The sequence below is a fragment of the Neocloeon triangulifer genome, unplaced genomic scaffold (genome assembly GCF_031216515.1).
Source record: "Neocloeon triangulifer isolate White Clay Creek 2 clone unplaced genomic scaffold, ASM3121651v1 ptg000014l, whole genome shotgun sequence".
Taxonomy (NCBI): Eukaryota; Metazoa; Arthropoda; class Insecta; order Ephemeroptera; family Baetidae; genus Neocloeon; species Neocloeon triangulifer.
Window position 1 is genome coordinate 11,410,302 of NW_026775556.1, and position 25,572 is coordinate 11,435,873.

Genomic DNA, 25,572 nt, shown 5'->3' on the forward strand with positions numbered 1-25,572 from the left:
CAATCTGCGTTCCAAGTGTGTTTATCTCAATCAGCAAAAACACACCACGCCAAACGCACTATTCAAATGACCATGTGTAGCCAATTCGTGTCTGCGATAAGCGGATTATTTATTGCCCTCTGGCATAGTGTGAGAAAAGTGGCTGCGTTAAGACGTTCTACAGGCTAATCGCGCAGACCACCCTCAATGACATATACACGTGCCCACCCTGTTTTTCATGAAGGCTTCCCACCCCATGGTGGAAATATGTTCAAAACGAACGTAATCTTCAAAAGAGTAGCAAAACTGAGCAGCGTCTTGATTATTAACACTATAGTGTGAAAAATTAAATGATTTACATGGCAAAACTTGTGTCGCATTTAGTAGGGTAAATGGTTGGCCTTATTACAAGTAGATTATATAAGATTGATAGTAAATTACTCAGTACAATGAATTTTAAATTGAAACCGCAGAAAAGTTTTGATTGCGCCAAACCAAAAAGTGCGATAAAATGAGAAAGCCGCGGACTGCTGACCTTGTCCCCTTGTGGTAAGGTAGCTGCTTTACTTGTAGCTTTAAGTGCAGAGGATGCCAATTTTGTAAAGTTAAAAGTAAATAGGAGCAGAACAATTTTTACCTTTTGATAGAAATTAAACTTATTTATTAATTATTATGGTCGATTTCAACTTTCAAATTTGAGCCGCTGAAATTATATTGGTCCGCACCTAAAATTTAAAGAGGTTGAGTGATGTTCTGATAAAATATTTTTAATTTTCCGTTATAGCAAAATCTATGAAAATTTTTAATTCAAATCCTAGCTTTCTTTGAATTTAATAAAACGCATGCTTTCAGTTCCGGTCCTGTACTCAGAGAGCCAGAACTGAAACCAGAGACCCATAATTATCATAACTCAACAGTCACCGCGAATTGTTGTAAACATAAATTTTTTATTTAAATTTACTGTAAGATATTGAATATTGTTTCTTTTATTTATCGCTTTAAACAGAAAACATGGAAAATCCAGAGCACCAATTTACACTGTTACTCACAATGCGCATTGATTGTCTGATAATACATTTTTGGACAAAAAAAAATCAACTCTTTATTCCAGAATTGATAAGTGTTTCCCGGAAACCACTTATATGGTTAACCACAGGTTTTGATACTTTGATCATTTGACGTTTGATTGAAATTAATATTAAGAAATTATTATTTTCCAATCATATTTTAAATTTTAATATAAATTTCATAGCCAGCAGAAAACTGAAGAAAATATCTTCCTTTACAGTGATTGAACTTCATTAATTTATATTTTTATACGAAAGATTTGATGTGCTTTAATTCAATAGGCATTTTAAATAATTAGGTACGTTTGAAACTATAAGGCCAGCGAAAAAAAGGTGCGCCTATCAATTCGGAGGTTGCATCTACGTGCCAGGAGCAAGTTCGCTTTCAAGGCCAGCCGCACGGTATTTTGACTCTTGTTTATTCGGATCGGTTGCACTTGAAAATAACAAGAGCCCAAAGGACCCTTGCAAAACCCGTGACCGCGACATTTCCAAAATCCGAAATGCATCCAAGCTGCATAATATTTCGGCGCGCCTTGACCCGAAAATAAAATAATATGCATCGCGCGACCGGCAGAGAGAAATTGGGCTGGGTGGGCACCAGTGACGTCACTTGGCGTCAGAGAACGTTTATGGCCCGCCAGAAAAAAGCAGCGGTGAGTCATGCCGCGAACACGTCATTCATTGCGTCATTGTTGTTCGAGATGAACCGCAGCTCTTTCTCTCACCTGCGCGCGAGAGATAATACGGAGACGATCGTCTCAGAATCTGGTCACGCTCCGTTGCCGCCCCGCCACCTGCTGTCCCCTAATTATTGCAAGGTGTGCGGCATTGTTCTCGCAAGGGGCCGCCGCAAAGGTGCCATGCTAATTTTTCGGGTGCAAAAACCTGGCAAGGGGCGCTGCAACAGGTGCCCGCCAAACCGCACAATTCGAGGAAATCGCGCAGACAAAAACAAAAGGTGTTGAGATTGCCGATTGTTTTGTTTTCGCGGCACACGCGGCTGCTGCAACGAAAAGCTTAAACTGCAGCTTGCAGATTTTACTCTCACGGAAGTTAACCATGTGCAAACTAAAGGAAAAGCACAGGATCGTCTTGGAAATAAACAGAAGAACAGCCACCTGCCTCTAAAAAATAGTTTCTTTTGGTTTAAGAGTAAATAAATTATTTTATCATTTTTTTTTAATTTTGATACTTTTCTATAGTTGCATGTTGGTTCTTCTATTGCACAAAATAGTTACCATATAATTGATTGAAATAAAACTCAATTGAAGAAATGGGTACTCTCGAAGACGTTCAGGATCAAATAAGAAAAAGTTTAGTTTTATGATTTTTTTTTTTTAATATTATATTCTTAAACATTTCAAAGAATAATTAAAAAAATATGAAGGGATATTAATATTTTTTTAATATTCTAAGTTATCTCCAATTAAATATTAAAAATCTGTTTCAAAAATTTCCTTTTACTGTGTTTAAAATTAAGTTTAACGAGATAATAAAGTCAGTAAAAAAACTCTGAAACCAAGTATATTTGAAATTTACTAGGAAAGATCTGAGCGAGATTTTCTTTAGTTATCAAATTGTAGCATATTTCTTAAAAAAAAATCTCCTGCAAACTGCTCCTTAGGGGAAATGCTTTACACTCTTTCGGTAGCAACTTTGATAAAGCCATATATCCTGTATATGGCCAGCATTTTATCAGTTATGCGTTATGCATGATAAAAAGCATGCGATTGTTAAAATAAAGTCTACACTAGTCTCGCCGTTTACTGATCGTAAACTAAGAAATGAATTAAATTAAATAATTGGAATGATTCATTAAATTCTTTTAATGCAAAAGATTCAAAGTAATTAAAAGTCCGACCTAATAAATACTGGAGGAAATTGACATGCTGTTTATGTTATCTTATGGGAAATTCTCAAATTTCTTGTACTAACTTTGTATAATATATAATATGAAATGCAAATATCTGCCAATTTAAATTCAAACCACATTTTTATAATGAATAATTTTAAGGTTAATGAAATTGTATTAATGGAACCCTGCCCAGTTCATGGGTAAAAATAGAAGAAGTGACTAATGTTGATTTCAAATTATACTTCGATATTAAATTAACCAGAAAATGAAGTTTTTATTTAAAGACAAATATTGTACTCATCTATTTTGATGGGGGCCTTATTTTTTGACAAATTTCTTCTTCTTCTTCTTGTATGAAAGTTCTACTGCCTTTTCAAGGATGGATCCAGATTCATCGTTGATCCGTTTTTGTCCACTAAAAATGCATCAATCAATGAAAAATTACAGCAAAACCAGAATTTTTCTTTATCTCACCTTTTGACTGTGATCATGCTCTTGGTGACTGATCCTGTCAGGGCTTTATCCCACTCCTGTTCAGAGCCTTTAATGGCGTATTGGGCAAGATTTTCTTTCTTCAGAGCCTCAAGCTGCTTCATCTGCTTAGCTTTGAGATCCTTTAAACAAAAGTCCAATTTAATTTTAAGAATTTAATAAGTAAAATATTTAATCACCTTAGCCACTTCGTCCAATTCATTTTCAAGCGTCTTTTCTACTGGTCTCATTGATTTTTCATCACTTCTGACTGGAACAGGCATCAACTGAGCCTCGGCAGACTGTTCGACAATACCCCTGAGGTATGTCAATAACTTCCTAATGGTTCGATTGAAGAGACCAAGCAGCTGGGAAGATGGCACATCAAGTTCACCGGAAATGTCGTCAACTGTTCTATGCTGAAGGCCAACTCCAAGTAAAATTGCCTAAACATGAACCGTATAAAAACAATCTTTATAGGAAAGGCAAATAAATTTTACAGCTTGAACAGCAGAGAGGTGTGTATCTCCAAGCCATTTTTGAAAGTAAAGTCGGGACAATGTTGGCATCAAGTCCATAATGAGGTGATAATCTACCATGTTATTACAATACATCTCCAGCCTTTTCATGTCGTACTGTGTCAAGTGGACGTCCATCTCGGAAGAGGAAAGATCTATTTTTAATTGTTAGTTAAGGCCAGATAAAAGTTTGAATTACTTACTTCTGTGGTCATCTTTCCACAACTTATTTTGGAGGACGCTAAGAGCAAAGGAAGGGGTGAATGTTCGGAATTGATATCCCAAAAGGGAAATGAAACGGCGCCGGAAATCTGTCCAGAATTCTTTTAGCCAGGACAACCCCTGGCTATTTTCTTCCTCCATCACATGAAGCATAATGCAAGAATGTTCTCCAGTAAGCTCATTTGGAGTTTGCCTGTTGAAATAATTAATAATGGTTCCAACATTTGCTTGGAGTGACTACCTGAGATACACAGGCACAAACTGGCTCTTTTTCCAAAACTTCAAAAGCTCCTCAGTCAAGCCAAATGACACACCAATGTAGTCAAGACGCTCAGGAGGCCTTTCACTCAGTTTCAGCAGAAGCGGGGGAAGACTTTTACGTGGTTCTAATATTTATTCGAAATTAAAATTAACGGAACATAAATTTTTTTAATAAAAATAGAAAATACCAATAACTTCATCAAGGAGTCCCACACTTTCGGATTCAACGGCTTCAATTGCGCAAATAGGTCTGCTCTCTTCATCAATACTTGGAATCTTCATATTGTAGTACTGCTTCAAAATTTCAAGAGCTCGAGTCCCGTAGCCCATTCCCTGGTAGTCTGGATTAGTGGCGATTCGCACAATACGAGCGCCACTCAAATTAGGGAATTCCTTATCTTGGTATTGCTGGGCAACAGTCCAAGGGATCAAGTCACCAGCCGCCTTTTTCCCTCTCTGGAGACCACTAGCAATTGTCTCTTTGGAAATGACACCTTCGAGGCAAACCTGAACCACGACCAGAACTTCAGGTAGCTTCTTTTGGTTAGGGTCGACTGGTCCAAGCAAACAGAACAAGTGATGAGCAGGCGCATCAGACAACATTTGGAGGTCATTTGGTGTATTCTGCGGAATAATTGTGATTATTTGGATTTCATTATTAACAAAAATTTACCTTGTAATGAGAGGCAACGTAGAGTGCCATGATCCTGTGCAGGAAAGCTTCAGATGCTTTGTGGTAGCAGAAGAGGGTGTCCCTATTTGGGCAGAAATTTAATAAAAACAAAACCATAAAATCATTCTACACAATACCTGTTGATATAGTAAAGTTCGCAATTCTCAGGTGGTGGGCAACCTGACATCACCGGAGCAATGGATGTCACATCAAGGCAGAGAACTTCTGTGAGCCACTTTTCCACTTCATCTCCTGGCTTGTAGCGAATTGATTCGTTCAAGACCACCTCCTGAAGAACTCTTCCTGTAGCAGCACTAGTGGATTTTTGCTTGTTCATGTTTTCTCCGATCGGTGCTGCCTGCACTCGAAGCTGTTTTATAAGTTTCAGAGACAATGACCGTCCAGTCCCTTCATACCTAAAATTTGAGAAAAAAAATTATAAGGCATTTAAATTTAAGGAGTTTTGAAAAACAAACCCATTGATGGTAGACGAAAGGAATACTAGGTATGGCCCTAACAAGCTTTTGACATAGGGCAGTGGAATTGCAGCTGCTTCGTCAATGACCAAAAGCTCAGCTTGGCCGAGTTTTTGGGCATCCGTGGGATGAATGTATTGGATGGTTTGTCTGTGGTCTCGGAAAATATTGACTCGCACTACAGCTTTGTTAAACTCGGGGTTTGAAGACTGGACCAAATCATAATCCAAGTGCTCCTGATACTCTAAAGCATCCAGTCCTGCAAAAAAAATAAGTTAAAAAATTATAATAATTCAAATATTCCAAAATTACCTTTGAAAACAAATTCAAAGAGTGTCTTCAAGTTTTCAGGGCTGGGACTTGTCACAAAAATGTTAGAATAGCCAAAACCAACAGCGCCAGCGATTGCAAGCCCGAGGGCTGCGGACTTTCCCCGACCTCTTGCTGCGGTCAAGGACACAGTTGACCTGAGCGACTTTTCCGAAATTGCTTCGATGAATTTTAAAAGAGCACTGGCTTGGTCTAGGGTTTGGCAAATGTTGGCCAGCGCTCCTACAGGTTGAGTGTCTTGTAGACTTTCTTTCAGGGTCAGCAATTCATTCTCGCTTTCGGGAATGGGAACTTCTCCCACAGGTTCTAGATTCAGGACGTGTGAGGACAGTGGCAGAACTGAGAGTTGGTCATCAACAACTAAGCACCTCTTATTTGAAGAAAGAGAGAGCAAAAATCTAAAATGTTACAGTCAAATATCCGTTATAATTTGAAAATAATCAAACCTTTCGTTAAATCGGCAAACCACATCTTGGTGAGCCTCTGTACGGAATCGCTCGTGAACGTCCATGGACATAGTGTAAAGCTGTCGCAATGATTCGACACTTTTCAAAAGTAGAATGACCAGGCCACCACCTTCAACCGTCTCTACCGTTCGTGCCAGCAGATTTGGCGTAAGTGCTTCGAAGTCCTTGAATATTTTTTATTTTAATTTCTTATTTGAAATAGAAAAATAAATATTACTTGTAAAATGCACATTCCATAAGTCTGGCCTAAGATTTTGTGCGTTTCAGAGTAATAACAATATCTGATGTCTGTTGATGATATAAAAAGCTCAAAAGGGTCGTCCTCGTTAACATTCAGTTTTCCAGTTTTGATTTTCTTTTGGAGCTGCTTCATTCTTTTCTTTCGGTTGCTGCAATAGAATAAAATTTATTGTATGTATGTCATTTATGTATTTTAATAATAACGAAAACATTTGCTTTAAAATTTTCCAACCAACCTGCTGAATCCCAACTCTTTTTTGTAGCACCACAAAACACTCGGCCTCGCTTTGATCGCTGCTTTGGACAGCATGTGATGGAGAATAACGACCTGAAGATTTATTTTTTAAGTCAGATAATTAAAAAAAATTGGGTGAATGGGTGATGCGATGAGATGATAATACATACCTGGTCACGGCCCTTGTCGCCGACGATGGCGAACATTGTTCTGTGCCCAAGTTTGACTCCATTTTCAATCAGAAGTCGAATTCTGTTGTCAATCTTTTTACGAACCATTTTTGGAGCTCAGAAATTTCACTCCGGAAAGCTTTCAAAACGGAAAAATTTAATGAAAATTGTATGGATGCGGTAACAAGCCTTCTCAGGTCCTTTTTGTTTTTGTTTCCTTCTCGTTCGTCCCACGTGGTTTACTCAATACCGGCAAAAAATAACCGGTAATATGTAGATTTTTCAAAGAACCGGAGAAAAACCTGAGCTTTTTGAGGAAAGAACAACCGGTTAGTTTCTAAATTACGATTAATCGCAAATCTACCGCCTTTTTGATTTCAACCATGTGCTCCGCCGTCGGCTTGCGGGTTGTTTGTTTTTGTGAATATTAATTTCACATTTTTCAGTATATTCCTTAAGTTTCGCCGTGCTTACAATAATTTTAAGCATAGCATCAAAGAGCTAAATGAAGATATAAAATAAATTGAATTTAAGTGGCTTTCAAAGTTTCAAAATGAGTGAAACACCGACAAGATCTCGAGCTTCTAGGAAATCCAACCGCAATCTTGATCTTGACTTTAAGCGTGAGTTTTCTGTTGATTTTTTTCCAATAGCCTGATATGATCACATAATGGGACACATTTTTTAATTATTTATCTTGTGCTTCATTTTTTCCAGCAAACGTCACAATACACGTAGTGCAGACTCCGCTGAAGACCATTGCAGCATCACCAGCCCCGCAGAGCCCAGCCTTTGCTACCAGATCAAGGGTCAAAATTGATGAAAGTGTTTTAAAGCTTACTGATCAGTTGTTAAGCGCTAAGAAAAAGTTTAAGACCAGTACCAAGAAACCATCTAAGCAAACAAATTCCAAGGTGCCTTAGTCTTTCAAGTGGAAAAGAAGAATGTTTGAAAAAGTAACCTTCGTACATTTTTTTAGGATACAGACATTGAAACTGAAGATGATGAAGAAGAGGATGCTCAGAAGCAGGATGTCATGTCCCAGCAATCTTTGGTAAATAATTTAAAATAAAAATGGCATATTTTTACAAGTAGAAAAAATCCTGAGTAGTTGGCCGAGCCTCTGCCATCGAGCCAAGAGCCAATGCTAATGATGTCACCAAATAATGCTTTAATATTGTGTAAAGAATTGATAAGCACAGAAAATGCTGATGAGCCCAAGGACGAGAGTTCTAAACCAACAGATGGAGAGGATAAGGATGTCCCCAATTTAATGGTTAGTTAAATTTGAATTCATTGCATTTTCATCAATATTTTTTCGCATATGAAGCAGGTTAATGATGACATAGAATTGGAAAAAGGCTCTGCAGATGATCCTGCTGAAGAAAATGCTAGGACTCTGAATGAAAAAGGTTATCTTGGTAGTTTAACAACAGAAGACATCAACACAAATGTGGAAAATGAGGAAAGTCAGGAAGAAGAAGAAGATGACCTCCTTAGCAGTGGTCTTGCTGTATTAAGCCAGGAAAAGCACCAAGAGAAAGGAGCTGATGACACAGCTTCTGATGAATGCACAGTAGAGAAGGATTGGGATTTAAATGATGGTGGAGCAGACTACTATTGTTCCGATGTAAGTTAAAAATAAAAATCAAGTTATATAATTTATTATTTTTAAATCAACAGGACAATGCTGGAGGGTCTCAAAATAAAACACTTGTCCCTGAAAGTGCTGATGAGGTAAGCAATTTTTTATCCAATGTCAAGCATATTTAATCCTCTCAAACTTAAAATAGTTTAATGATATCAAATTTCTTTCATATTTACAAAAAAGTGCATCAGTGCATTAAACGAGCTTGAAGTTGAGAGTATAAAGCGTGTAATAAAATGCATGAGAATTCAGTTGCCATCTAGCATTGTGAGGGATATGCTCTTAATTTGCAACTGTTTTCCTATTTTGCTTGATGTTCAAGTCACTTTTAATTGCACATGGGACTTCTTAAAATTTGAATCATATTTTGTTCAATCTGGATCTGTTTTTTTTTCAAGGAGGGAAGTGATCAAAGTTTCGATCAATATGTTGAAGACATGAAAGATGATGAAAAGCTCAGCTCATCATGCCCAAGGGTAATGTTAGAGAAAATTAAGGTATGATGTTCTTTAAACCACTTACACATTATTTTTATTGAATGGGCTGGCTTTAGGTTAATTTATTAATTTAATTTTCAAATACCATTGACATACAAATCAGGCTTTAGGTTACCTTTTTTATCTATTCTAAAAGTATTTATTGTAATAAATACTTTTGTAAACACAGTTAATTTTTTTAATTGTCTGATTACAGATACCAGAAAGTTCCTCTAGTTGCGAAACAAGACAGAATACACCAAGGCAGCTCAAAAAAAGAAGAAGCAAATCTTTGACTCCCAGTTCTGCAGCCAAGAAAAATTATTTGAAAAACTTGATGGACAACAGTCTGAAGATAATATCTATGGAAATCAATGCTGTCGTTGGAACAGAAGACCAGAGGGTGGCCAATATCAAGATTAAAAGAGGTGGAGCTGTTGCGAGCCCAATGAGACTTAGCCTCACCAAAGCATCACCTATTTCTGAGAAGAAGCTACTGTCGAGCACTGAAAGGAAACAAAAGCAGCAGAAAGCCATGTTTAACTGGAGTGTAACAGATACTGATGAGTCGGAAAGCTTTGATGAATCCAAGTTGGGCAAAGTGAAGACGTCAGTGCAGAAAGAAAAGAAACATGGAAGGGAATCGCCTGTAAAGTTGCCCGACGAGTCAACTTTGGAAGAAAGAGAAAACCCTTCCTCTCCAACCAAGTTGAAGAGAATAAAACAGAAAGTGGAAGACATTGAAGTAGACTCTCCTAGGAAAAATGCTGAAACCAAAATTCAAGAACCTTCCTCGCCAAGCAAGTCTCTTAAGAAGGGTCAAAAGAGTGATGAGGTTTTTGGCAAAGGAGTACCTGTAAAATCTCCTGAAAAACGCATTGAAGCAGAGAAATTTACCTCTCCAAGCAAATCTCCGAAGAAAAGGCGCAAAGAAAAGAAGAGCATTGTTGGTGATGCTGAACTAATGGAAGGTGAAGAGGAGGAGAGGTCTGATTCCATCATGGAGGTTGATGTAGCTGCAGATACTAAACCACAAGAAGTAGATGAATGTGGAAGTCCTAAGAAAAGGAAAGCTAAAAGTAAGAAAGAAGTAGAAAAAGATGAAGATAATGTGATGCTGATGGATGTTAAGGAAAATGAAAAACCTATCAAAGTGCAGGAGTCAAAAGGACATGAAAGTGATGATTCAGAAGACGCACCTGAAGAGGTCAGCGTCCAGACGTCTAAGATATCTGTTGAGCAATTGATTCAGAAAGAAATTGAAGCTATTCAGCTTATTAAATTGGCCAAAAAAGAAAAGAATAAGAAGAGAAAGGAAAAAAGGAAACTAGAATCAAAGGCTGCCAAAGCAGGAGAGCTAGGTGAAGAAGAAATTGTCCTTAAGGCAAAGAAGAAGAAGAAGAGAGACAAATTGGCAAGGGAGGGAAAGATACAAGACGAGTTGCAGAAAAAAGAGGAGGAGAAGAAAGTAGAAGAAAATGAGACAGGTATGTTGTTCAATTGTTCGAGAAAAAATCTTAAATGTTATACTTGCATGCAGAGTGGGCTGCACAAAAGAAAATTCCTGACAGTATTTTGGAGGAGCTGGAAACTTTAGACAAGTTGGGAGAAAGCAAGAAGAAAACCAAAAAGAAGAAAAAGAACAAATACAAAGTACATGAAGAGGAGCAAGTGAAGCCTAAAAGTAAGATGACCTTATTGATGTATTTGAATCATAATTTATTGTTCATAAAACTTTCCAAAAATTTATGTAATGCAAATAATTCAAATTATTTTCAGAAACTAAGTTTTCTGAGGATTTCATCCCTCTGGAAGTAGAAGGTCCCACCAACTTTGGTCTGGTGCCTCTCGATGAGTCCTCAATGAGAGGATTCGTCAGTGCCAAGGAAGCAAGAAAATGGAAACAGCAGTTTAGCATTGGCAAGAATACTAAAATTGATGGTAAATTATAAATATCTGTTGCAATCAAGTTCTAATTAGTAAGCTTTAAAATTCTCCAGTCAACAAGTCAAAGAAACTGCAGGCAAAGTTGAAGGCTCAGGGTCACTCCATTCCCAAGGGCTTCAAAGGCGACCAGCACTTCTTTTAGGTAAAAAGTTCTTCTGGCACGTAATATTTGAATTTTAATTTTCTATCAGTTGTCCAAAGGACAGCTAGATTTATTCGACATTTTTCTATATCAGTTGCATTTTGTATGAACTACTAAATGTTATGCACACACTGCATACTTGCGGAGACTTTGTAAATCTGTGGACAAGTTATAAATGCCTATGTGTTTAAAAAGGTGACAAATTTTGAGAATAAAAACATAATGTTTTTAAATACTATTATTTATTGACAATTTACATTTTTACACATAAAATTTAATCATTTAAAAAATTTACAGTATCACCAAAGGGTTTCAAAATTTCAATTAGGTATTTCTTATTTTGCGCTTTGCCTGAAAATAGTCCAATATGGAATAAGCAAAAATGCTGCGAAGGCAAATTTATTTATAGAAAAGAAACAAATAACTATTTGTCAGCAGGGACTTACTTAGAAGTGAAATTCCAAAATCAAGAGTTACTTTTATTTACATCAATGATAAGAAGGAAGAAGTCCTGTCTTTTGGCACAGTCAAGAGCACTCGAGAGGAGGTCACAGGTCGAGTTTTGCGCCCATGCGTTGCAAGGCGACTATCATGTTGACCGCTTTGGCCCATCGCTTCTTGATCACGTAGCGCTTCAGCTTGCGCTTGCTGAGCTGGAGTGCCCCGTCAGCAACCGGGTGGCGGAGGAACGTGTGCTCCAGTGACTCGGCCGCGGTCATGCGCGCACTGGAAAATTGAAACGCGAAAATCAGAGGGACTTAAGAGGCACCGACTGCTTTTGATTTGTGGCTAAAACTTTTTTGCTACTCTTGCACTCTGAGCTGGAAGACTCGAAAATTGTCCGAATGTTGCGGATGCTGTGGTTGTCGATGTTGATCTCAATCTGGCCCCATCGCATGCTCTTTCTGTTTTCAACCCCCTGCGGTTCGGGCGACAGTCTGGTTGGTGACGATGGCGCCGACTGACTCGACGAAGAGCTAAGAGAACGCAACGGACTGTCCGGTTTGGCTCTCGGAACGTCCCGACTAATTTCCGACAAACGGAATTTGGGCCCACTGGCACTATTGTTATTGTTGGCCAAATCGTGAGCTATCAACCGACATAGCCTGTCAGACAGGCGTTTTATTTCATCGGCGAGATTTGTGGTTGGCTGTCTGGACAACCGGGACGCCAGACAGCAACTGTCAGATGCGCGTCTTTCCGAAATGATCTTGTCCAGGAAGCGGCTGTGGACGACGGTGGGTGCGTCCTGGAAACTGTAGTGCGTGAATTCTTCACCGAACTCGAGCACGGAGTCTGGCGAGCTGGGAAGTGAGCTATGTGGCGACGGCGAACCCGCACGCATTGAGTGGGCGGACTGTCCGACCATGCCGGCGCAGTTGGACAACGAGATGGAGTGACACGTGGGGTCAAACACGTAGGGGCTGTTGGGGTGTTCGCCCCACCGCTCAACGAAGCCGCGGAGGTTGTCCTTGGTGACCTCGAGAGGGGGTGGTGAGGGTGGCTCCTCCACCACCACGGGCGGGGGGATTTTGATGGTGGTGGCGGCGTTATTGGCCGGTGGCGACCGCCTCCGCAACCACGGATGCTTCAGACACTCAGACGCTGTCAAACGGGCGCTGCTCACCGGACAGACAAACAGCCCAGGTTAGAGACAAGAAAAATGAGAAGCGATTTGTACATGCTGTGTGTTCTGAGAACTCAAATAATGCTCTCTCTTCAAATAACTTCAGAAAACCTGATTGAAAATACTTTTATCAGGTTCAGTAACTGTCAAATTGTCATATTTTTTTTATTTGTAAATTTTTATTCTCAAAAAGATTATTTTTATTATTTTCTATTTAATTTCAAATGAAAGAAAATCATTTATTTTTAGAATTAATTAAAATATCGTGTTCTTAAACCTTAAATTTATATTGTTCCCCCAATATATTCAATTTTAGAAAAGTTACAAAATAGAATTATTTAATGAGAGCTATATTTGAGTAAAGATTTTGTGTATCAACATTTCAGAGTTAATAATGATCCATGAATGGATGAGGCAATATTCTATGTAGACGTCTCTATCTCTACATGAAGCATTTGCCATTAATGTGCTAAGCTGTTAGTAGTAAAATTTATAAAAAAAATCAATCGATCTATCTATCTTGTTTTCAATAATGTGCAAATGCAAATTCATTATTGTTTATTAGCATTGAATTTAAATTTCTTGCGTGAGATTTATTTTGTTACCTTAATTTTTTTTTTCAAATTTATTATGCGAGTTAATTTTTTTTTTTTTTTCAAAAATTTATAAAGTAAATGGACAAAACAAAACCAGTGTAACAAAAAGTGCTCTCTGCGTATAGTTTTCAAAATTGGCAGAGAGGGTTAAAAAGCATCAGCAAAATCATGCGTGGGCTTTTGTCCATCTTCTGTCTACGACAAAATCACTAAAAATCCGACTTCAAAAATAGAAGAAGATACGGATTCATTTTTACTGCTGTCTAATTAAAAGCCTTCCAGCTCAGAGATTGCATCTATATAAAGAAGTAGTGCCTCATCCATGCGGACGTCTTAATTTTTTTTTTTTTTTTAATAGTGTATACCAAATATATTCGCATACCTTTGGTCCTTGACAAGGAGTTTCTGAATGAAGTCTTTGGCCTCAGAGGAAATCTCGTTGAACGCCTCGTCGTCGAAGTCGTAGTTGGCAATGGTAACGTTGGCCATGGTTTCGATATCAGTCTCGCCCATGAATGGCGACAGTCCAGACAGCCTGCGCATGGGAATAGATTGATAAATGATCTTCATTACTGCGAAAACTTAAGGCACTTTAATTAAAATGCCACTTGCTTAAGATAAATCATTAGGATAGGCTGAAACGGAACAATTATTTACGGATCCTACTGTTAATTGGCAAACGAATCAATTTGCCAAATTTATCTATCAGACCAGAATCTTCTAGGTGCAAAAATAGTTCGTTCAAACAAATTAAATTTTATAATTTATTAACACATATACAATTAAAAGTTGCATCTCATAACTTGATTTCCTTTTTTGCTTACATTTACAATTAGTGAGTGTTTTATTTAAAAACAAAAATGTAAGCTCAACTATTAATAATGTTAATCATTAAAACAATTCAACCAAAAATAGCAGAGCAAATTGCAAAATTTTTGGCACCACGAAATATTGCAATAATTGTGGCTAGACACAGAGCAAGTTATAAATTTATTGCTAATAACTCTGGACAGCTTGTTGCTCAAACAACCATAATTATATTAATTCAAGATAATAATATAAAATTAACGAACAAGTGCAAAAAATGTACTTACAGCACATAGCAAATGACTCCCACAGACCACATGTCCGTGCCGAAGCCAATTTTGTCGAAATTCACTACTTCGGGGGCGACGAATTCGGGCGTGCCAAACAAAACCTGCAGCTTTTTTTCCGGGTCGAACTTCCGCGCCAGACCGAAGTCGATGATTTTGATTCTGTTCCCCGTCCTCGTCAGACACAAAATGTTCTCCGGCTGAAAGCAATACATGCACGTAATGAGGTTAATGGTTTGCCGAGCATTTGGCTCCAAGCATGCGACGAGAGATTATTCGACTAGATCGCGAGTTAATTTGGCGAGAGTGCGAATTTAGCAGTGCTAACCTTCATGTCGAGGTGTAGAATGTTTTGTTTGTGGACGAATTCGACGCCCTCGCATATTTGTCTCATGAACACCGCACACGCTTTTTCCGTCAGTACAAAGTCGTCGTCGATGACTCGCTCAAACAATTCGCCACCAGTGATTCTGAAACAAAAAAGCCAAAGTAAAATAGTTGTATAAAAAATATTATGTTTGTTTAAAGAAGTTTTAAATTATTTCAAATTTTAAATTAGTACATTTCTGAAGAATTTTTTTACACTGGCAACGCAAACAATTAAGTTCATGTTGTTCACATCGTGTTTAATTAAAGAAATGTCACACAATATAATAGTGGTGAATTTTCATTCCACTTTTTATTGCTGTCATTTCCGCCACTTGTTTATGCTTCAGTCGTGACAGTTCTGTCAATTTTGTTGGAAATTTCCAAGTGTCATGAAAGTGAAATGAAATAAACATGCTCTCGGTCTGCTCAAAGTGCTGACAATTGCCATTATTTAATTCTTGTAAACAACAACTGCGCCTTGTCGAGTTTCAACATGTGCAACTTTCCGTTTCCCCGGCGTGGGTTGAAAGGCCAGAAGAAATAATGCAGAGAGTGTGAAATAATTAGCACATTGGTCCATTAATGCAGGCCATTAGTGGGCGCATATTATTGCAATTGCCAGGCACGCGCGGTTTAATTTCGCCAGTCGTCTCATTTCGTAAGAAATATTACACATTTCTGCTCGTCTGACCAAAATTACCCCCGAAATCATTAAATCACACACGTCGACCCGTTTCATTTTGCTGGCCAAACATTATTTCGCTCTCGCAGACGTACGCGCAAATTGCTCTTCACGCGCAAAAACAGAACATATTTCTCGCTCTGGAGCAAAGTCGTTCAAGTCGCGAAAAATAACTCTTTCGCCCGGATTTTAAATAAACAACAAGGCCAATGCCAAGATGAGTAAGTAAACTGCCGCCGGCCCGCCGCCTTTCTCCCCTGCGCTGTCGTCGCCACCCACTATACACTTATAACAGAGGCCTGCGATTCTAATAAATGTGAAAATTCGGCCGCAGGACCTTGACAGCAGATGGCCTGAGGCTCTCGTAATTGGCCCTCGAGGACAGAATTAGCCGCTAATAGTTTTGTTTTAGATCCTAGAAACTTTCACACTACCAGTTCTTTGTTCAACCAAATTTTAAAACAATGATCGAAATAATAGTTTTTCAAACAATCGCCATTCAAAACATTCTAAACAAATAATAAATTACAATTTATTCATCTCCCAGGTTCTTCCATGTTCCAAAATAATTGATAAATTATAAACAATTACGCTAATAATTAAATAAAAAATCAATCTTTATCATCCAGGTGAAAGAATAGTAAAATAATATTTTTTCATTATTTACGTTCATTTTATTACTATTATTCTCTTCAATTAAATCTAAATAATTTCAAAAAATATTGGAGAGAGACTGAATGTAATTGAGCAAACAAAAATTGATCAAATTTAAAATACCTCTAACCATTGAACTAACAATAAGAAAGAATTTTTGATATAATTATTCAGCATTTTAAAATAGTAGAGAATAGACTTTCAAAACAAAGTGCAAGAACGTCGCACTTGTTTGCCTTGTTCGCACTGGCTTTGTCTCTCTCTCTACAGATGATTCGAGGCGAAAATAAAATGCGTCGATTGCAAAACGGGCGAGATAAACAGCCGAGTGGTGCGCACGTTTGACCAAGCGCATCGCCATCTGACTCTGACTTTGGCTACTCGGCCCCAAAATAAACACCCCTGTGTTCTCTCGCGAGTGATTTTGGCCGTCGGCCTTCACTTTGCCTCGCCTCTCGCGTCCCATTCTCTTCATCGGCGCTGTTCAAACTTCAATGTCCAAGCAGCAAAAGCGAGATGCTTACGCGAATATGTACCGGTTGAGTGAAATTGAAACGCTTGTTGAACAATGAGCGTCTTTATTTGTTTTATCTGCCATGCATTGCATACTTTGTAGTACGCTTGGCTATTTTCTTGACGATGCGCTCGAGTGCCTATTTAATGCTCTCACTCAGGTGTTTTATTAATTTAAATTATGACTTTTATACCTAAATTATTTACAAAAATCGTGAAAACAATATTGACAAACATGATGGATAAAAAAAAATAGTGACCTATATAGCTAGTTCAATAGAAATAATTTATCAGGGCTTATATTTGAAAACATTCAACCGAAATAGAAAAACATAAATTTACTTGAATTCCTTTGAAATGTCGCAAAATCTATCAAATTTGACAAATGGAAAGTATTTTGGGAAAAAATGCGTTTCTCAGCCAAGCGGCGCCGCATCTCCGGCGCTAAATAAAAACACGCTCGTCGGCCGCTGGACAAGTGGGACGAATTAGTCGTCGCTTACGAGAGTGACAGAATTTGCGGCGCAAAGACCCACTTTTCACAGAGAGTCGCTTTGAATGTCCAATTAATTTTCAAGTTGTAAACCACTTATTCTGCGTCAGCCAAGTGCTTCTCAGTAATTTCTTTTCTCTTGCTCTTCATCAACATTTTTCACCACAGGCAAAGAAACACAAGACATATTTTTAGAATGCACTTTTAATATTTGCAGTTTATTTTTTTCCTTATTAAAAAGTTCAAAGTTTGATAAATGAAGCGAAACTGGACGAAAGGAATTCCTTTTGGCTGCAGGCTCAAAATAATACGCTTAAAAAAGGCCGGAATTCCAGTGCAAAGGAAACCTGTTGAGAAAAAGCGGCGGTTTTCGGTTCAGACCAAAGCACTGGCAACTTTCCAGCGGAGCGAATCACCATGTGCATTCCATCGCGGATTATTTTCCAACCCGCGACGGCAGGACAACAAACAAGCAGCCAGCGGAAACGACAGTGGTCTTTGTTTTTTCTCTCCGGCTATGAACAACGCTGGCAGAAAATGGACTGCCGAATATTTGCTGACCGCTGAGTGAAGCCGCGCTGGCTGGACCGACCAAAAATAAACCCATCTTCGTACATACAAAGTGACGTCACTTTATTGCGTGCCTGCTTAAATCCTGTTCGACCATTATTTGCAGCCGATTCCGGTCGGGTTCAACGGCCACCGCTTTTTTGAAAATTTGGATTCACTTCAAGAATTTGTCCGACCGAATTGCTACGATTATGTTTCACTTAGTGGAACTGATTGATTGTTTCTGGCCAGCTCGAGAGTAGAGAGCTGACTTCAAATTATTCTTTAGAAAAGAAAAAAAATTACAAATGAATTTAAAATTTTGAATTAAATTTGGGAAATCGATACATAACCAAATTTTTTTAGCTTCTTAATAATTTTATATAACTCTTTGAAAAAATTCATGTAAAATTAATTTTTACTTAAAGTACTTTATAATTTTTAAGCAGGTTAAAAAATGAGTACTTACAGCTCTAAAACGAGACACATAGTTTTTCCATTATCAAAGGCGTCGTAGAGCTGAATCAGTCTGGGATGCTGGAGGACCTTCATGATATCCACCTCCCTCTCCACATTTCGCCTGTCTTCCTTGCGCGGGGTCAGCACGAATTTCGCAGCCAGGCCGAGTCCAGTGGCCTTTTCTTTGCACTTGTACACGGTGCCGAATTTCCCTCTGCAAAACAAACAAATCGACGTTGATTAAGCACCGCTGCAAACGAAGACGGATTGATTTTGCGACGGAAATAAAAATCATCGGTGACCTTCTGACACTCATTTTTCTCAATCTCGCGAACTGTCAAACGGACGCGGCAATGCGCGAAATGCCAAGGCGAATCGCGCTTCGATTGCCGAAAGTCAAAGAGTTTGCTTTGAAGGCTTTCAACAAAATGCCAACTTGACTTTGTTGTTGTCCATCGCGGATGGTTAAGTTTAATGAACGCTTTAATGAGCTCATTTAAAACAATAAAGGCCGGGAGGACGACCTCAAAATTTTAGACCAGTCGCCTGCGACTTTCAAATGTAGGCATCCCGCGCCATGGCGAGGAGCAACGGGTTGCCTCGCGACCTTCAGAAGGCGCTGGAGTTTCAATATATTTGCCAAAAGTGGCTAGCAATGGAAAAAATCCAGCTAAAGATTAATCAAAAATCATAATTTTGACTTCAGAAATCTTTTGCTGTTTCATTTAATCATCTCCAGCAGTTGTTACTCTAGTTTTAAATAAGCGACCATTGTTATTTTTGTTATTGTCATCAAATGGAAATAATTTATTTTAATCATCATGTGCTAGACTTGATTCATTGTGTCTCGCATCATAATTAGTATAAACATGACCATTTTTATTAATTTTTATTTCTCTCAAAGTCTAGGCAATTGACCTTCCATGAGTGTGATGCGAAACAGAAACCAACAATGTTGCAAAAGATTAATAATAACCAATTGCGCCTCATTGCAGTGCGTTATTTCTCTCTGATGATAAAACTGTTTTCATTTGACACTCGAGCGCGGCCAGATGTCTCAATCTGGTCGCGAGCGCGCGCGATGCATCTGACCAATTTGCGGGTGAGGGTTCAGGGGTCGCCCCAGTCCGATTAATCATCTGCGAGTGGTGTTTTTCGAACGCGCAAAGGTCCATGAATGACTTTGAGCAAGCGGAATGTCTGCCGTTCGATGCGCTATTTTCGGCTTCAGCCCAGGCGCGGCTGAGCACGCTGAAGCGCGGCGCCGCCGATCGCGTTTGCAAACCGCTTCCTCTTCTGATATTTTCTATAGAGGCATATGTGTTTATTGCAGCTTTATTGCCAAAAAATTTCTAGAAATAATAATCAATTGATTTATCTATGAGCTCTTCGAAAAAAATGCAGAAAATTTGAAAATTGAAAATCATAATTTTCTAAAGTAACATTTTCATATATTTGTACATAAAATTATTATTTAAATAATTTTGTTTTAGTGGGATTTTGTTAGAAAATTATATAAAACTTATACAAAATTTCAATTCCTAAATTTAAAAATCAATTTTTTATTTTCTACCTACTCATAATTTTGAAACTAATTTTAATAGAATATAAAGTTTTATTATTTTATTTAATATAAAATATTAACTCAGATTATAGTTAATTATTTTTTATCACATCATTTCTGATATTTTATTGAAGCAACGTTATTGAGCAGCATTGAGTAATAATAATTTAAATTAATTATGAATTATGATTGAACAAATCACCTTGTTTTTCATTTAGATTGACCTCCATTATGCAACTCAGGTTGACACGAAGGACTATTTTGGTGCTTTTATGACGAACGGAAAGGGCTGTACAATGACTAATTGTCCACAAAGAGAGATTATAATATACGCGCACGTCGTGGTTCTTCTCATGCAATTAAGTTTTGCAACCGAAAAACTGGCGCTGGTCAAAAAAAGCGGTCGTAAATAAAAGCCTTGATGGCGGGCGCGAGCGGTAGGAGGGAAAGAATCATTGTGCGAGGCTCAAGATCAGGGAGATGAGACAATCGCGGCCGTGTTGGTCGGAACATCTGCGTTGTTCTTTTTATTTCGCACGCAAACGGCTTGAATAATCGCCAAATTGTGTTACTCAAAAGCGTGAAAAAGTTTGGCGCCGGCCCCGTGCCTTTGCTCCCGTCTGGCTTTTCCCTCATCATAATATAATGTTATGCTCCTGCCACGAGCCGCGTATCAAACCCAAGGACTTCAAAACACTTCTTCTTCTTTAAAACTGAGTAACGAACATAATTAATAACTTTCGCCGTCACCCGCTTTTGATTGTGAAATAAAAACATCGCAGAATGAGAGTCCAACGCGGATCACTTTCAAAGCAAAAGTTTCAAGTTTTCGTTTCGCAACTGAAATTTATTTCCGAAAAACTTTTTGTGACTCATCAAATCAGAATTTTTGCGAAATTTTGTGTCACCGGAGCCAATTAGATCGAGATTACTTCACTGGTCCTCTTCGTGCATCGAAATTATTTATCGCGTTCCTTCTGGCGCTTTTGTTTTTGGTCACGCCTCATTAAATCCGCGTCCTACATTCGCCCGTGCTTAAGTCGTTTGCCAATTAAAGAGAGCGTCGATCGCGAGCCAAGGATTGATAAATAACCAAATCGGCCGGCGCCAGAGCATCTTTTCTCAATTAATGTTCGTCGACGATTGACATTGGAGACCTTGGCCACCCAATCAAAATCGTACCTGCCAACTTCAGTCTCGAGATCGTAGAACTCCTTCATGTCGACATTCCGCCTGCAGATGACCTCTCGGTAGGGGAAGCTTGGCTCCAACTCTGCAACAACACGGGAAAGTGATCAGAACTAATTGCGAATCAATTTGTGTAGCTGATTTTTCCAAAGTCAGTCTATTTCTAGTTATATTTGTGTCGCAACTAAACAAAGGTCAGTTTCAAATTTGAATTTTGCTACACTCGATTTGCAATGACCTGAGAAACATCAATGATAAGAAGAAAAATCATATGTTTATATAATAATAATGAAATTAGATTGTCAATGTTTGTAAAAGATTTTCAAAATTGTAATCAATATTGAACGTCATTCGTTAAGCATAATTTTAAATATTTATTTCCTAATTTTCAAAGCGAAATTATACCATGTGAAATGTTATTTAGGATTTAAAAAAATTATTTTATTAATTTTTTTTTTTTTTTACTATTTGCTGCTAAATTGATTTTCCTTAAAAATTTTCCTTTGTCTTGTTTTTTTTTTACGTAATATGTAGCTTACTTTACTCTGAAAGTTTCTTAAAGCTTAAACGGTTTTTTAATTGATTATAATCGTGTGACCATGGGTAATGATGAGGTACAGTGCAGTTTTGGGAGCTCGTCAATGCGGAATGCGGTCACGTGTATGCGCTAGAGGTGCGACGAGGAGACTCGTGTCATTTTAGCAGCCGCGATGGTGACTCACGCCAGGCTCGCCAAAATAAATTCGTCACTGATTAATGTTGTGTACCCGAGAGCATAATATACTAATGAGGCGAGCATTAGCCACTCAAGCTAATTCATTTGGGGCTAAAACGAGAGTGGGAGGAGTGAGATCAACACTGGGTTTTTGCGCAAAGCTAATAATTGCTCTTGAGAATCGCGATTCCTCCAGTCAAAATTACATCCTGTTTGCAAATCTGAGCAAATGTTATTATAAACGGGAAGACCACCCAAAAATTGAAATTTATGAACGGAAATTGTTCTTTTGATTTAGGAGGATTTTTTTTCAAAAATTCTCACTAAATATAATTATTTGAATTGTAGTTAAAAAACCAGCAAAATCTGTTTTTAAAATTGAAGGTTGACATAATCTTCGTTTTTTTTTTTTAAATTTTTATCTGGAATTTTATGAATTTTAAATTATTTCTGGAAAACCATTTAACCAAGTGTAATAAAATTCGCATCTCAACATTTAATTTCCTGAACATAAAAAATTTCCAAGTTTCTTGTTTCAAACGTTTACTTATTTTGCTACCGTTCGTTTCCTACTGAATGCAGAGCGCAACTTTGAAGTATGAACAGGTTGAAGTGAAAAGTTATCGCGATCTAGCTCCAGAGGCACTAATGCAGACAGACAAACCTACGACTGTTTAGCCTCTCACGTTTGAATTTATCTCTCTCGGCATTTTCTAATACACGGTGCAGCTGTCGGCGCAATAAAAACAGCGGAAAATAATATGGTGCGCCACTCGCTCGCTCGCCTTCTCATATTATCGCCTGAATGAAAAAGCAGGTCGTGCCGAAGTGTGAATTTATTTTTCACGCCGCGCTTTTCTCAGTTTACCCGCCGCCTCTGTCTGCCCCGACCGAGGTGGCGATGAGATGTTTTTTAATCAGAGCAGCCAACATCCAGATAGCAGTGCCAATTGGCGCAAATATTTATAGAAAATGCAAACACGCGACCACTCTCGAAGAGGGTCGCGCAAAAAATAAAAGATTCAGTGATTTTGTCGCGGGTCAAATGCATATGAAACGCGTAAAAAGCGAATTCAGCGAGCGTAAACAAAGGCGCGAGATTTAGAGTGATTTTGCCCGAGAGCAGGAGGAATTCAGCTGGGCTGGCCGCGGGCCAAGACAACAGCGCGCAGTGAGGCAATCCCTTTTGCGGCGCGGTTACATTCATTATTCCGCCACTGCCATTAGTAAATACTACAACGCGCGATAATATGTTCGCATATTTATGCCGCGTGTGTGGAAAAGCAAAGTGCAGAGACACCTAGGCCTCTATCTCCGTTGGAAATACAGCCGAGAGCGTTGTTTCTCGCAGCATGCCAATGCGAGTGTAATAGACTTTTAATTATTTACCTCCTACTGGGTCAGTCTCGTCCACTTTGATCATCCTACAGCCGCCGACCAGCAACTGAAATCAAATAAATCATTTGTGAACGGTTGACATTTCAAATCTAGTTCGAGTTAAATGACTCTCCAGCACATTGATTGATGAACAAAAAATTTTTCTAAAAAAATTGTCCTGAATTAAAAAAAAAATGCTAAAATTAAGATAAAAATGGTTTAATTTTTATAATAAAAATATTTGACCCATCGCTTTAGGAACAAATTTTTTTACATATTATTTTTTCAAAAAAGTTTAGTACTAAAATAAGTACTATAGATTTTTATTTGAAACTATTAACATGCGAGAAATAAATTAATTAAATGAACAAATTTTAAGAAATATTCTGAAAAGTCCTCACTGCGTATCAATATTCAATCAATTATTTTAGAAATTGGCAATATTTTTTTAAACCAAATTCCTTTCGCATTCTCATGTCTCATAAATTGTAAACTATGCGATATTACGACTTTCTCTAGAAATAAATTTAGAAGCAGCTGAACCGCGAGTTAATAATTCTACAAAACTCCATTTCAAACCTCTCGTTTTATTGCCGGACCAAATAAAAAAGCTTTTAAAGTTTAGTCACCGCACCATCCAACAGCGCACACAATGCTAAATTTAGAGCTCGACACTGGGTTATGTTTTCTCAGCAATAATTCCATTCCACATCCTGAATGAAAAAGCGTAAAAGCAGCATTCGACACACCCCCGCGCAGCAGACGAACGCGTTTTAAATAAATATATGATGGAATTTCGCTCACGGCACCATATTCAAATGTGCACCGAGTGACGCAGATTTTGACGTCCGCGCGCCGACTGGAGCGCAAAAAAATGCTGTGTAAACAACAAGCGGCGTGGGACAAAAATTTAGAGAGCTGAAGTCAAAATATCATCAAAGCAGCGGCGAAACTTTTAAGTCCAGTGACAGACTTGTCTGAAATTTGGTGCTGAAAAATAGCAGCACTTCGTCAATGAAGTTGACACCTAGGTGGTTTTGGCTGATGTAAAAATTATAAAATAAATTCAATCTCGGGGACATGAGTTTTTCTGTATAATAATTCACTGGATGTCAAATATATTTTTACCAACAGACGTATTATTATTGTATTGTTGTTGGCGCGTGATGCGAAATCAAGAGTTTGCCAAAAACCAAACAATGTGCCAAAAATCTCAGTATTTTTGTGGAGTGGTCATTCGCCTCAATGGCCCTGCTCTCGGAGCCAAAAATATTGTTCCTTCAAAACGTCCACAAGCAAATTATTTCCAAGGATGTAGCACTAACTTAAAATAAACAATCATTACGCTTTTCTTCACATTATTCTTTCTCATAGAATTTGTATTGCGTAGCATTTGTAATAAAAAGCACACTACATATTAAAATCATATAATTATTTTCATTAAGAAACTACTTTGATTAAGTTTGTTAATTATTATACGATTAATATTATTATAATATATTTTGAAAGCAATTAACACATAAATAAATAAATAAATAAATATCCTTTATTTTCCATATTAAATATCATTTCATATAATCGATATAATCTTAGGAAACAATGTAATTTAGATTTCTTTTATCGTTCATTTCAGCAATTATATTAAAGTGGATAAATAAGAAAGTAAGGAAATTAATTGATTAAAATATTTAACATTTTTCTCATCTACAACTTTAATGAAAATTATTATTTTACTTATTATTGACTATGTAAAAAGTAAAGAGTTGTAATGTGATATTTCAGAACTGTCAAGATTTGTTAAAAATTATTCTGTTCTGCGTGACAATAAAATTATTAGTTTTAAGGCGCTGACAAAGGAAGTTGATATTTTGAAGGGGTTCTCGTGCCAAGAAGAGTAAAAACCGGGTTGTTGGTTGACCATTAGTCGGACTTGATTTAACTTATTTGATGGCTAATTTTAAAATTCGATTTATTAAAAATTAATAACTTCCCACGTGTCATTTGATTCTCATTACAAACAATCAACCCATGCCCAATCTCTATTTTGCAAAAAAATTTAATTCCAAACCATACCATTATAAATAATATAAAACTGTTCAATCTTTGTATTTTTTTCAAACATAAAAATTACAATGAAAAAAGCTGCATTATATTTTTTTTTAATTTTTAGAAGCACATAATATCAAATTAAAGTATTTACCTAACAAAGTTAAAATAGTAGTTTGAAACAGCCCCCGGCTGTGTTGAGGTCTCGAAGGCGGTGATGGTGCCGGGCGCCTAATTTTCGCAGGCCACGCGACACAATCGCAGTTTATTTGCAACTGAGACTAGCGAGTGACTGGCAGTGATCTTCTCCCGAAGGACCAAAACTCGCAGTCACGTTGCTCACGCAGACGCATTTAGCACGAGGGCCGCTTCCCTCCGACGGCCACCGCTAACGTGTTGGACGCTGGCCAAGCTATCGGCCGCTCGCTTTTGCGCTGACCACTCATTCGCGCGCCCCCTGGCTGTC

At 37.9% G+C, this 25,572-nt stretch overlaps 3 protein-coding genes across 6 annotated transcripts; 1 reads left to right on the top strand and 2 right to left on the bottom strand.

Moving 5' to 3' along the window:
- Nucleotides 1-3,159: 3,159 nt before the first annotated feature.
- LOC132199344 (RNA cytidine acetyltransferase) lies at nucleotides 3,160-7,210 on the bottom strand. The gene is made up of 15 exons (XM_059623986.1): nucleotides 6,968-7,210; nucleotides 6,799-6,890; nucleotides 6,540-6,711; nucleotides 6,302-6,486; nucleotides 5,838-6,253; nucleotides 5,526-5,784; nucleotides 5,187-5,465; nucleotides 5,050-5,131; nucleotides 4,565-5,000; nucleotides 4,357-4,501; nucleotides 4,097-4,308; nucleotides 3,876-4,048; nucleotides 3,576-3,821; nucleotides 3,379-3,518; nucleotides 3,160-3,319 (listed from the first exon to the last, which is right to left on the bottom strand). Exons 1-15 carry the CDS (start codon nucleotides 7,073-7,075, stop codon nucleotides 3,223-3,225), a joined length of 3,042 nt encoding a protein of 1,013 aa, XP_059479969.1. The 5' UTR covers nucleotides 7,076-7,210; the 3' UTR covers nucleotides 3,160-3,222.
- Nucleotides 7,211-7,331: 121 nt separating this feature from the next.
- On the top strand, nucleotides 7,332-11,416 carry LOC132199345 (nucleolar and coiled-body phosphoprotein 1-like). Of its 3 annotated transcripts, none has more exons than XM_059623988.1 (11): nucleotides 7,332-7,590; nucleotides 7,685-7,881; nucleotides 7,947-8,021; nucleotides 8,079-8,243; nucleotides 8,301-8,597; nucleotides 8,651-8,704; nucleotides 9,014-9,112; nucleotides 9,309-10,578; nucleotides 10,632-10,775; nucleotides 10,871-11,032; nucleotides 11,092-11,416. In XM_059623988.1, exons 1-11 carry the CDS (start codon nucleotides 7,521-7,523, stop codon nucleotides 11,178-11,180), a joined length of 2,622 nt encoding a protein of 873 aa, XP_059479971.1. In that variant the 5' UTR covers nucleotides 7,332-7,520; the 3' UTR covers nucleotides 11,181-11,416. The 3 variants fall into 3 exon arrangements, with proteins under 3 accessions (XP_059479971.1, XP_059479970.1, XP_059479972.1); XM_059623987.1 differs by having other exon boundaries at nucleotides 8,298-8,597; nucleotides 11,092-11,415; XM_059623989.1 differs by lacking the exon at nucleotides 9,014-9,112 and having other exon boundaries at nucleotides 8,298-8,597.
- LOC132199348 (myosin light chain kinase, smooth muscle) lies at nucleotides 11,405-25,422 on the bottom strand. Of its 2 annotated transcripts, none has more exons than XM_059623991.1 (8): nucleotides 25,261-25,422; nucleotides 23,073-23,127; nucleotides 20,963-21,053; nucleotides 18,227-18,430; nucleotides 14,826-14,967; nucleotides 14,498-14,697; nucleotides 13,786-13,938; nucleotides 11,405-11,906 (listed from the first exon to the last, which is right to left on the bottom strand). In XM_059623991.1, exons 2-8 carry the CDS (start codon nucleotides 23,104-23,106, stop codon nucleotides 11,729-11,731), a joined length of 1,002 nt encoding a protein of 333 aa, XP_059479974.1. In that variant the 5' UTR covers nucleotides 23,107-23,127; nucleotides 25,261-25,422; the 3' UTR covers nucleotides 11,405-11,728. The 2 variants fall into 2 exon arrangements, with proteins under 2 accessions (XP_059479974.1, XP_059479973.1); XM_059623990.1 differs by having other exon boundaries at nucleotides 11,763-12,799.
- Between the last annotated feature and the right edge of the window lie 150 nt (nucleotides 25,423-25,572).

Coding starts and splice junctions, on each gene's coding strand:
- LOC132199344 (XM_059623986.1), bottom strand. CDS start 7,075: ATGGTTCGTAAAAAGATTGACAACAGAATTCGACTTCTGATTGAAAAT. Junction 6,487..6,539: donor ATGGAATGTGCATTTTACAA/GTAATATTTATT, acceptor AAAATATTCAAG/GACTTCGAAGCACTTACGCC. Junction 3,519..3,575: donor AATTGGACGAAGTGGCTAAG/GTGATTAAATAT, acceptor TTTTGTTTAAAG/GATCTCAAAGCTAAGCAGAT.
- LOC132199345 (XM_059623987.1), top strand. CDS start 7,521: ATGAGTGAAACACCGACAAGATCTCGAGCTTCTAGGAAATCCAACCGC. Junction 7,591..7,684: donor TCTTGATCTTGACTTTAAGC/GTGAGTTTTCTG, acceptor CATTTTTTCCAG/CAAACGTCACAATACACGTA. Junction 10,579..10,631: donor AGTAGAAGAAAATGAGACAG/GTATGTTGTTCA, acceptor ACTTGCATGCAG/AGTGGGCTGCACAAAAGAAA.
- LOC132199348 (XM_059623990.1), bottom strand. CDS start 23,106: ATGATCAAAGTGGACGAGACTGACCCAGTAGGAG. Junction 21,054..23,072: donor CGAGACTGACCCAGTAGGAG/GTAAATAATTAA, acceptor GTGTTGTTGCAG/AGTTGGAGCCAAGCTTCCCC. Junction 14,968..18,226: donor ATGTGTCTCGTTTTAGAGCT/GTAAGTACTCAT, acceptor TTTTTGTTTCAG/AATCACTGGTGGCGAATTGT.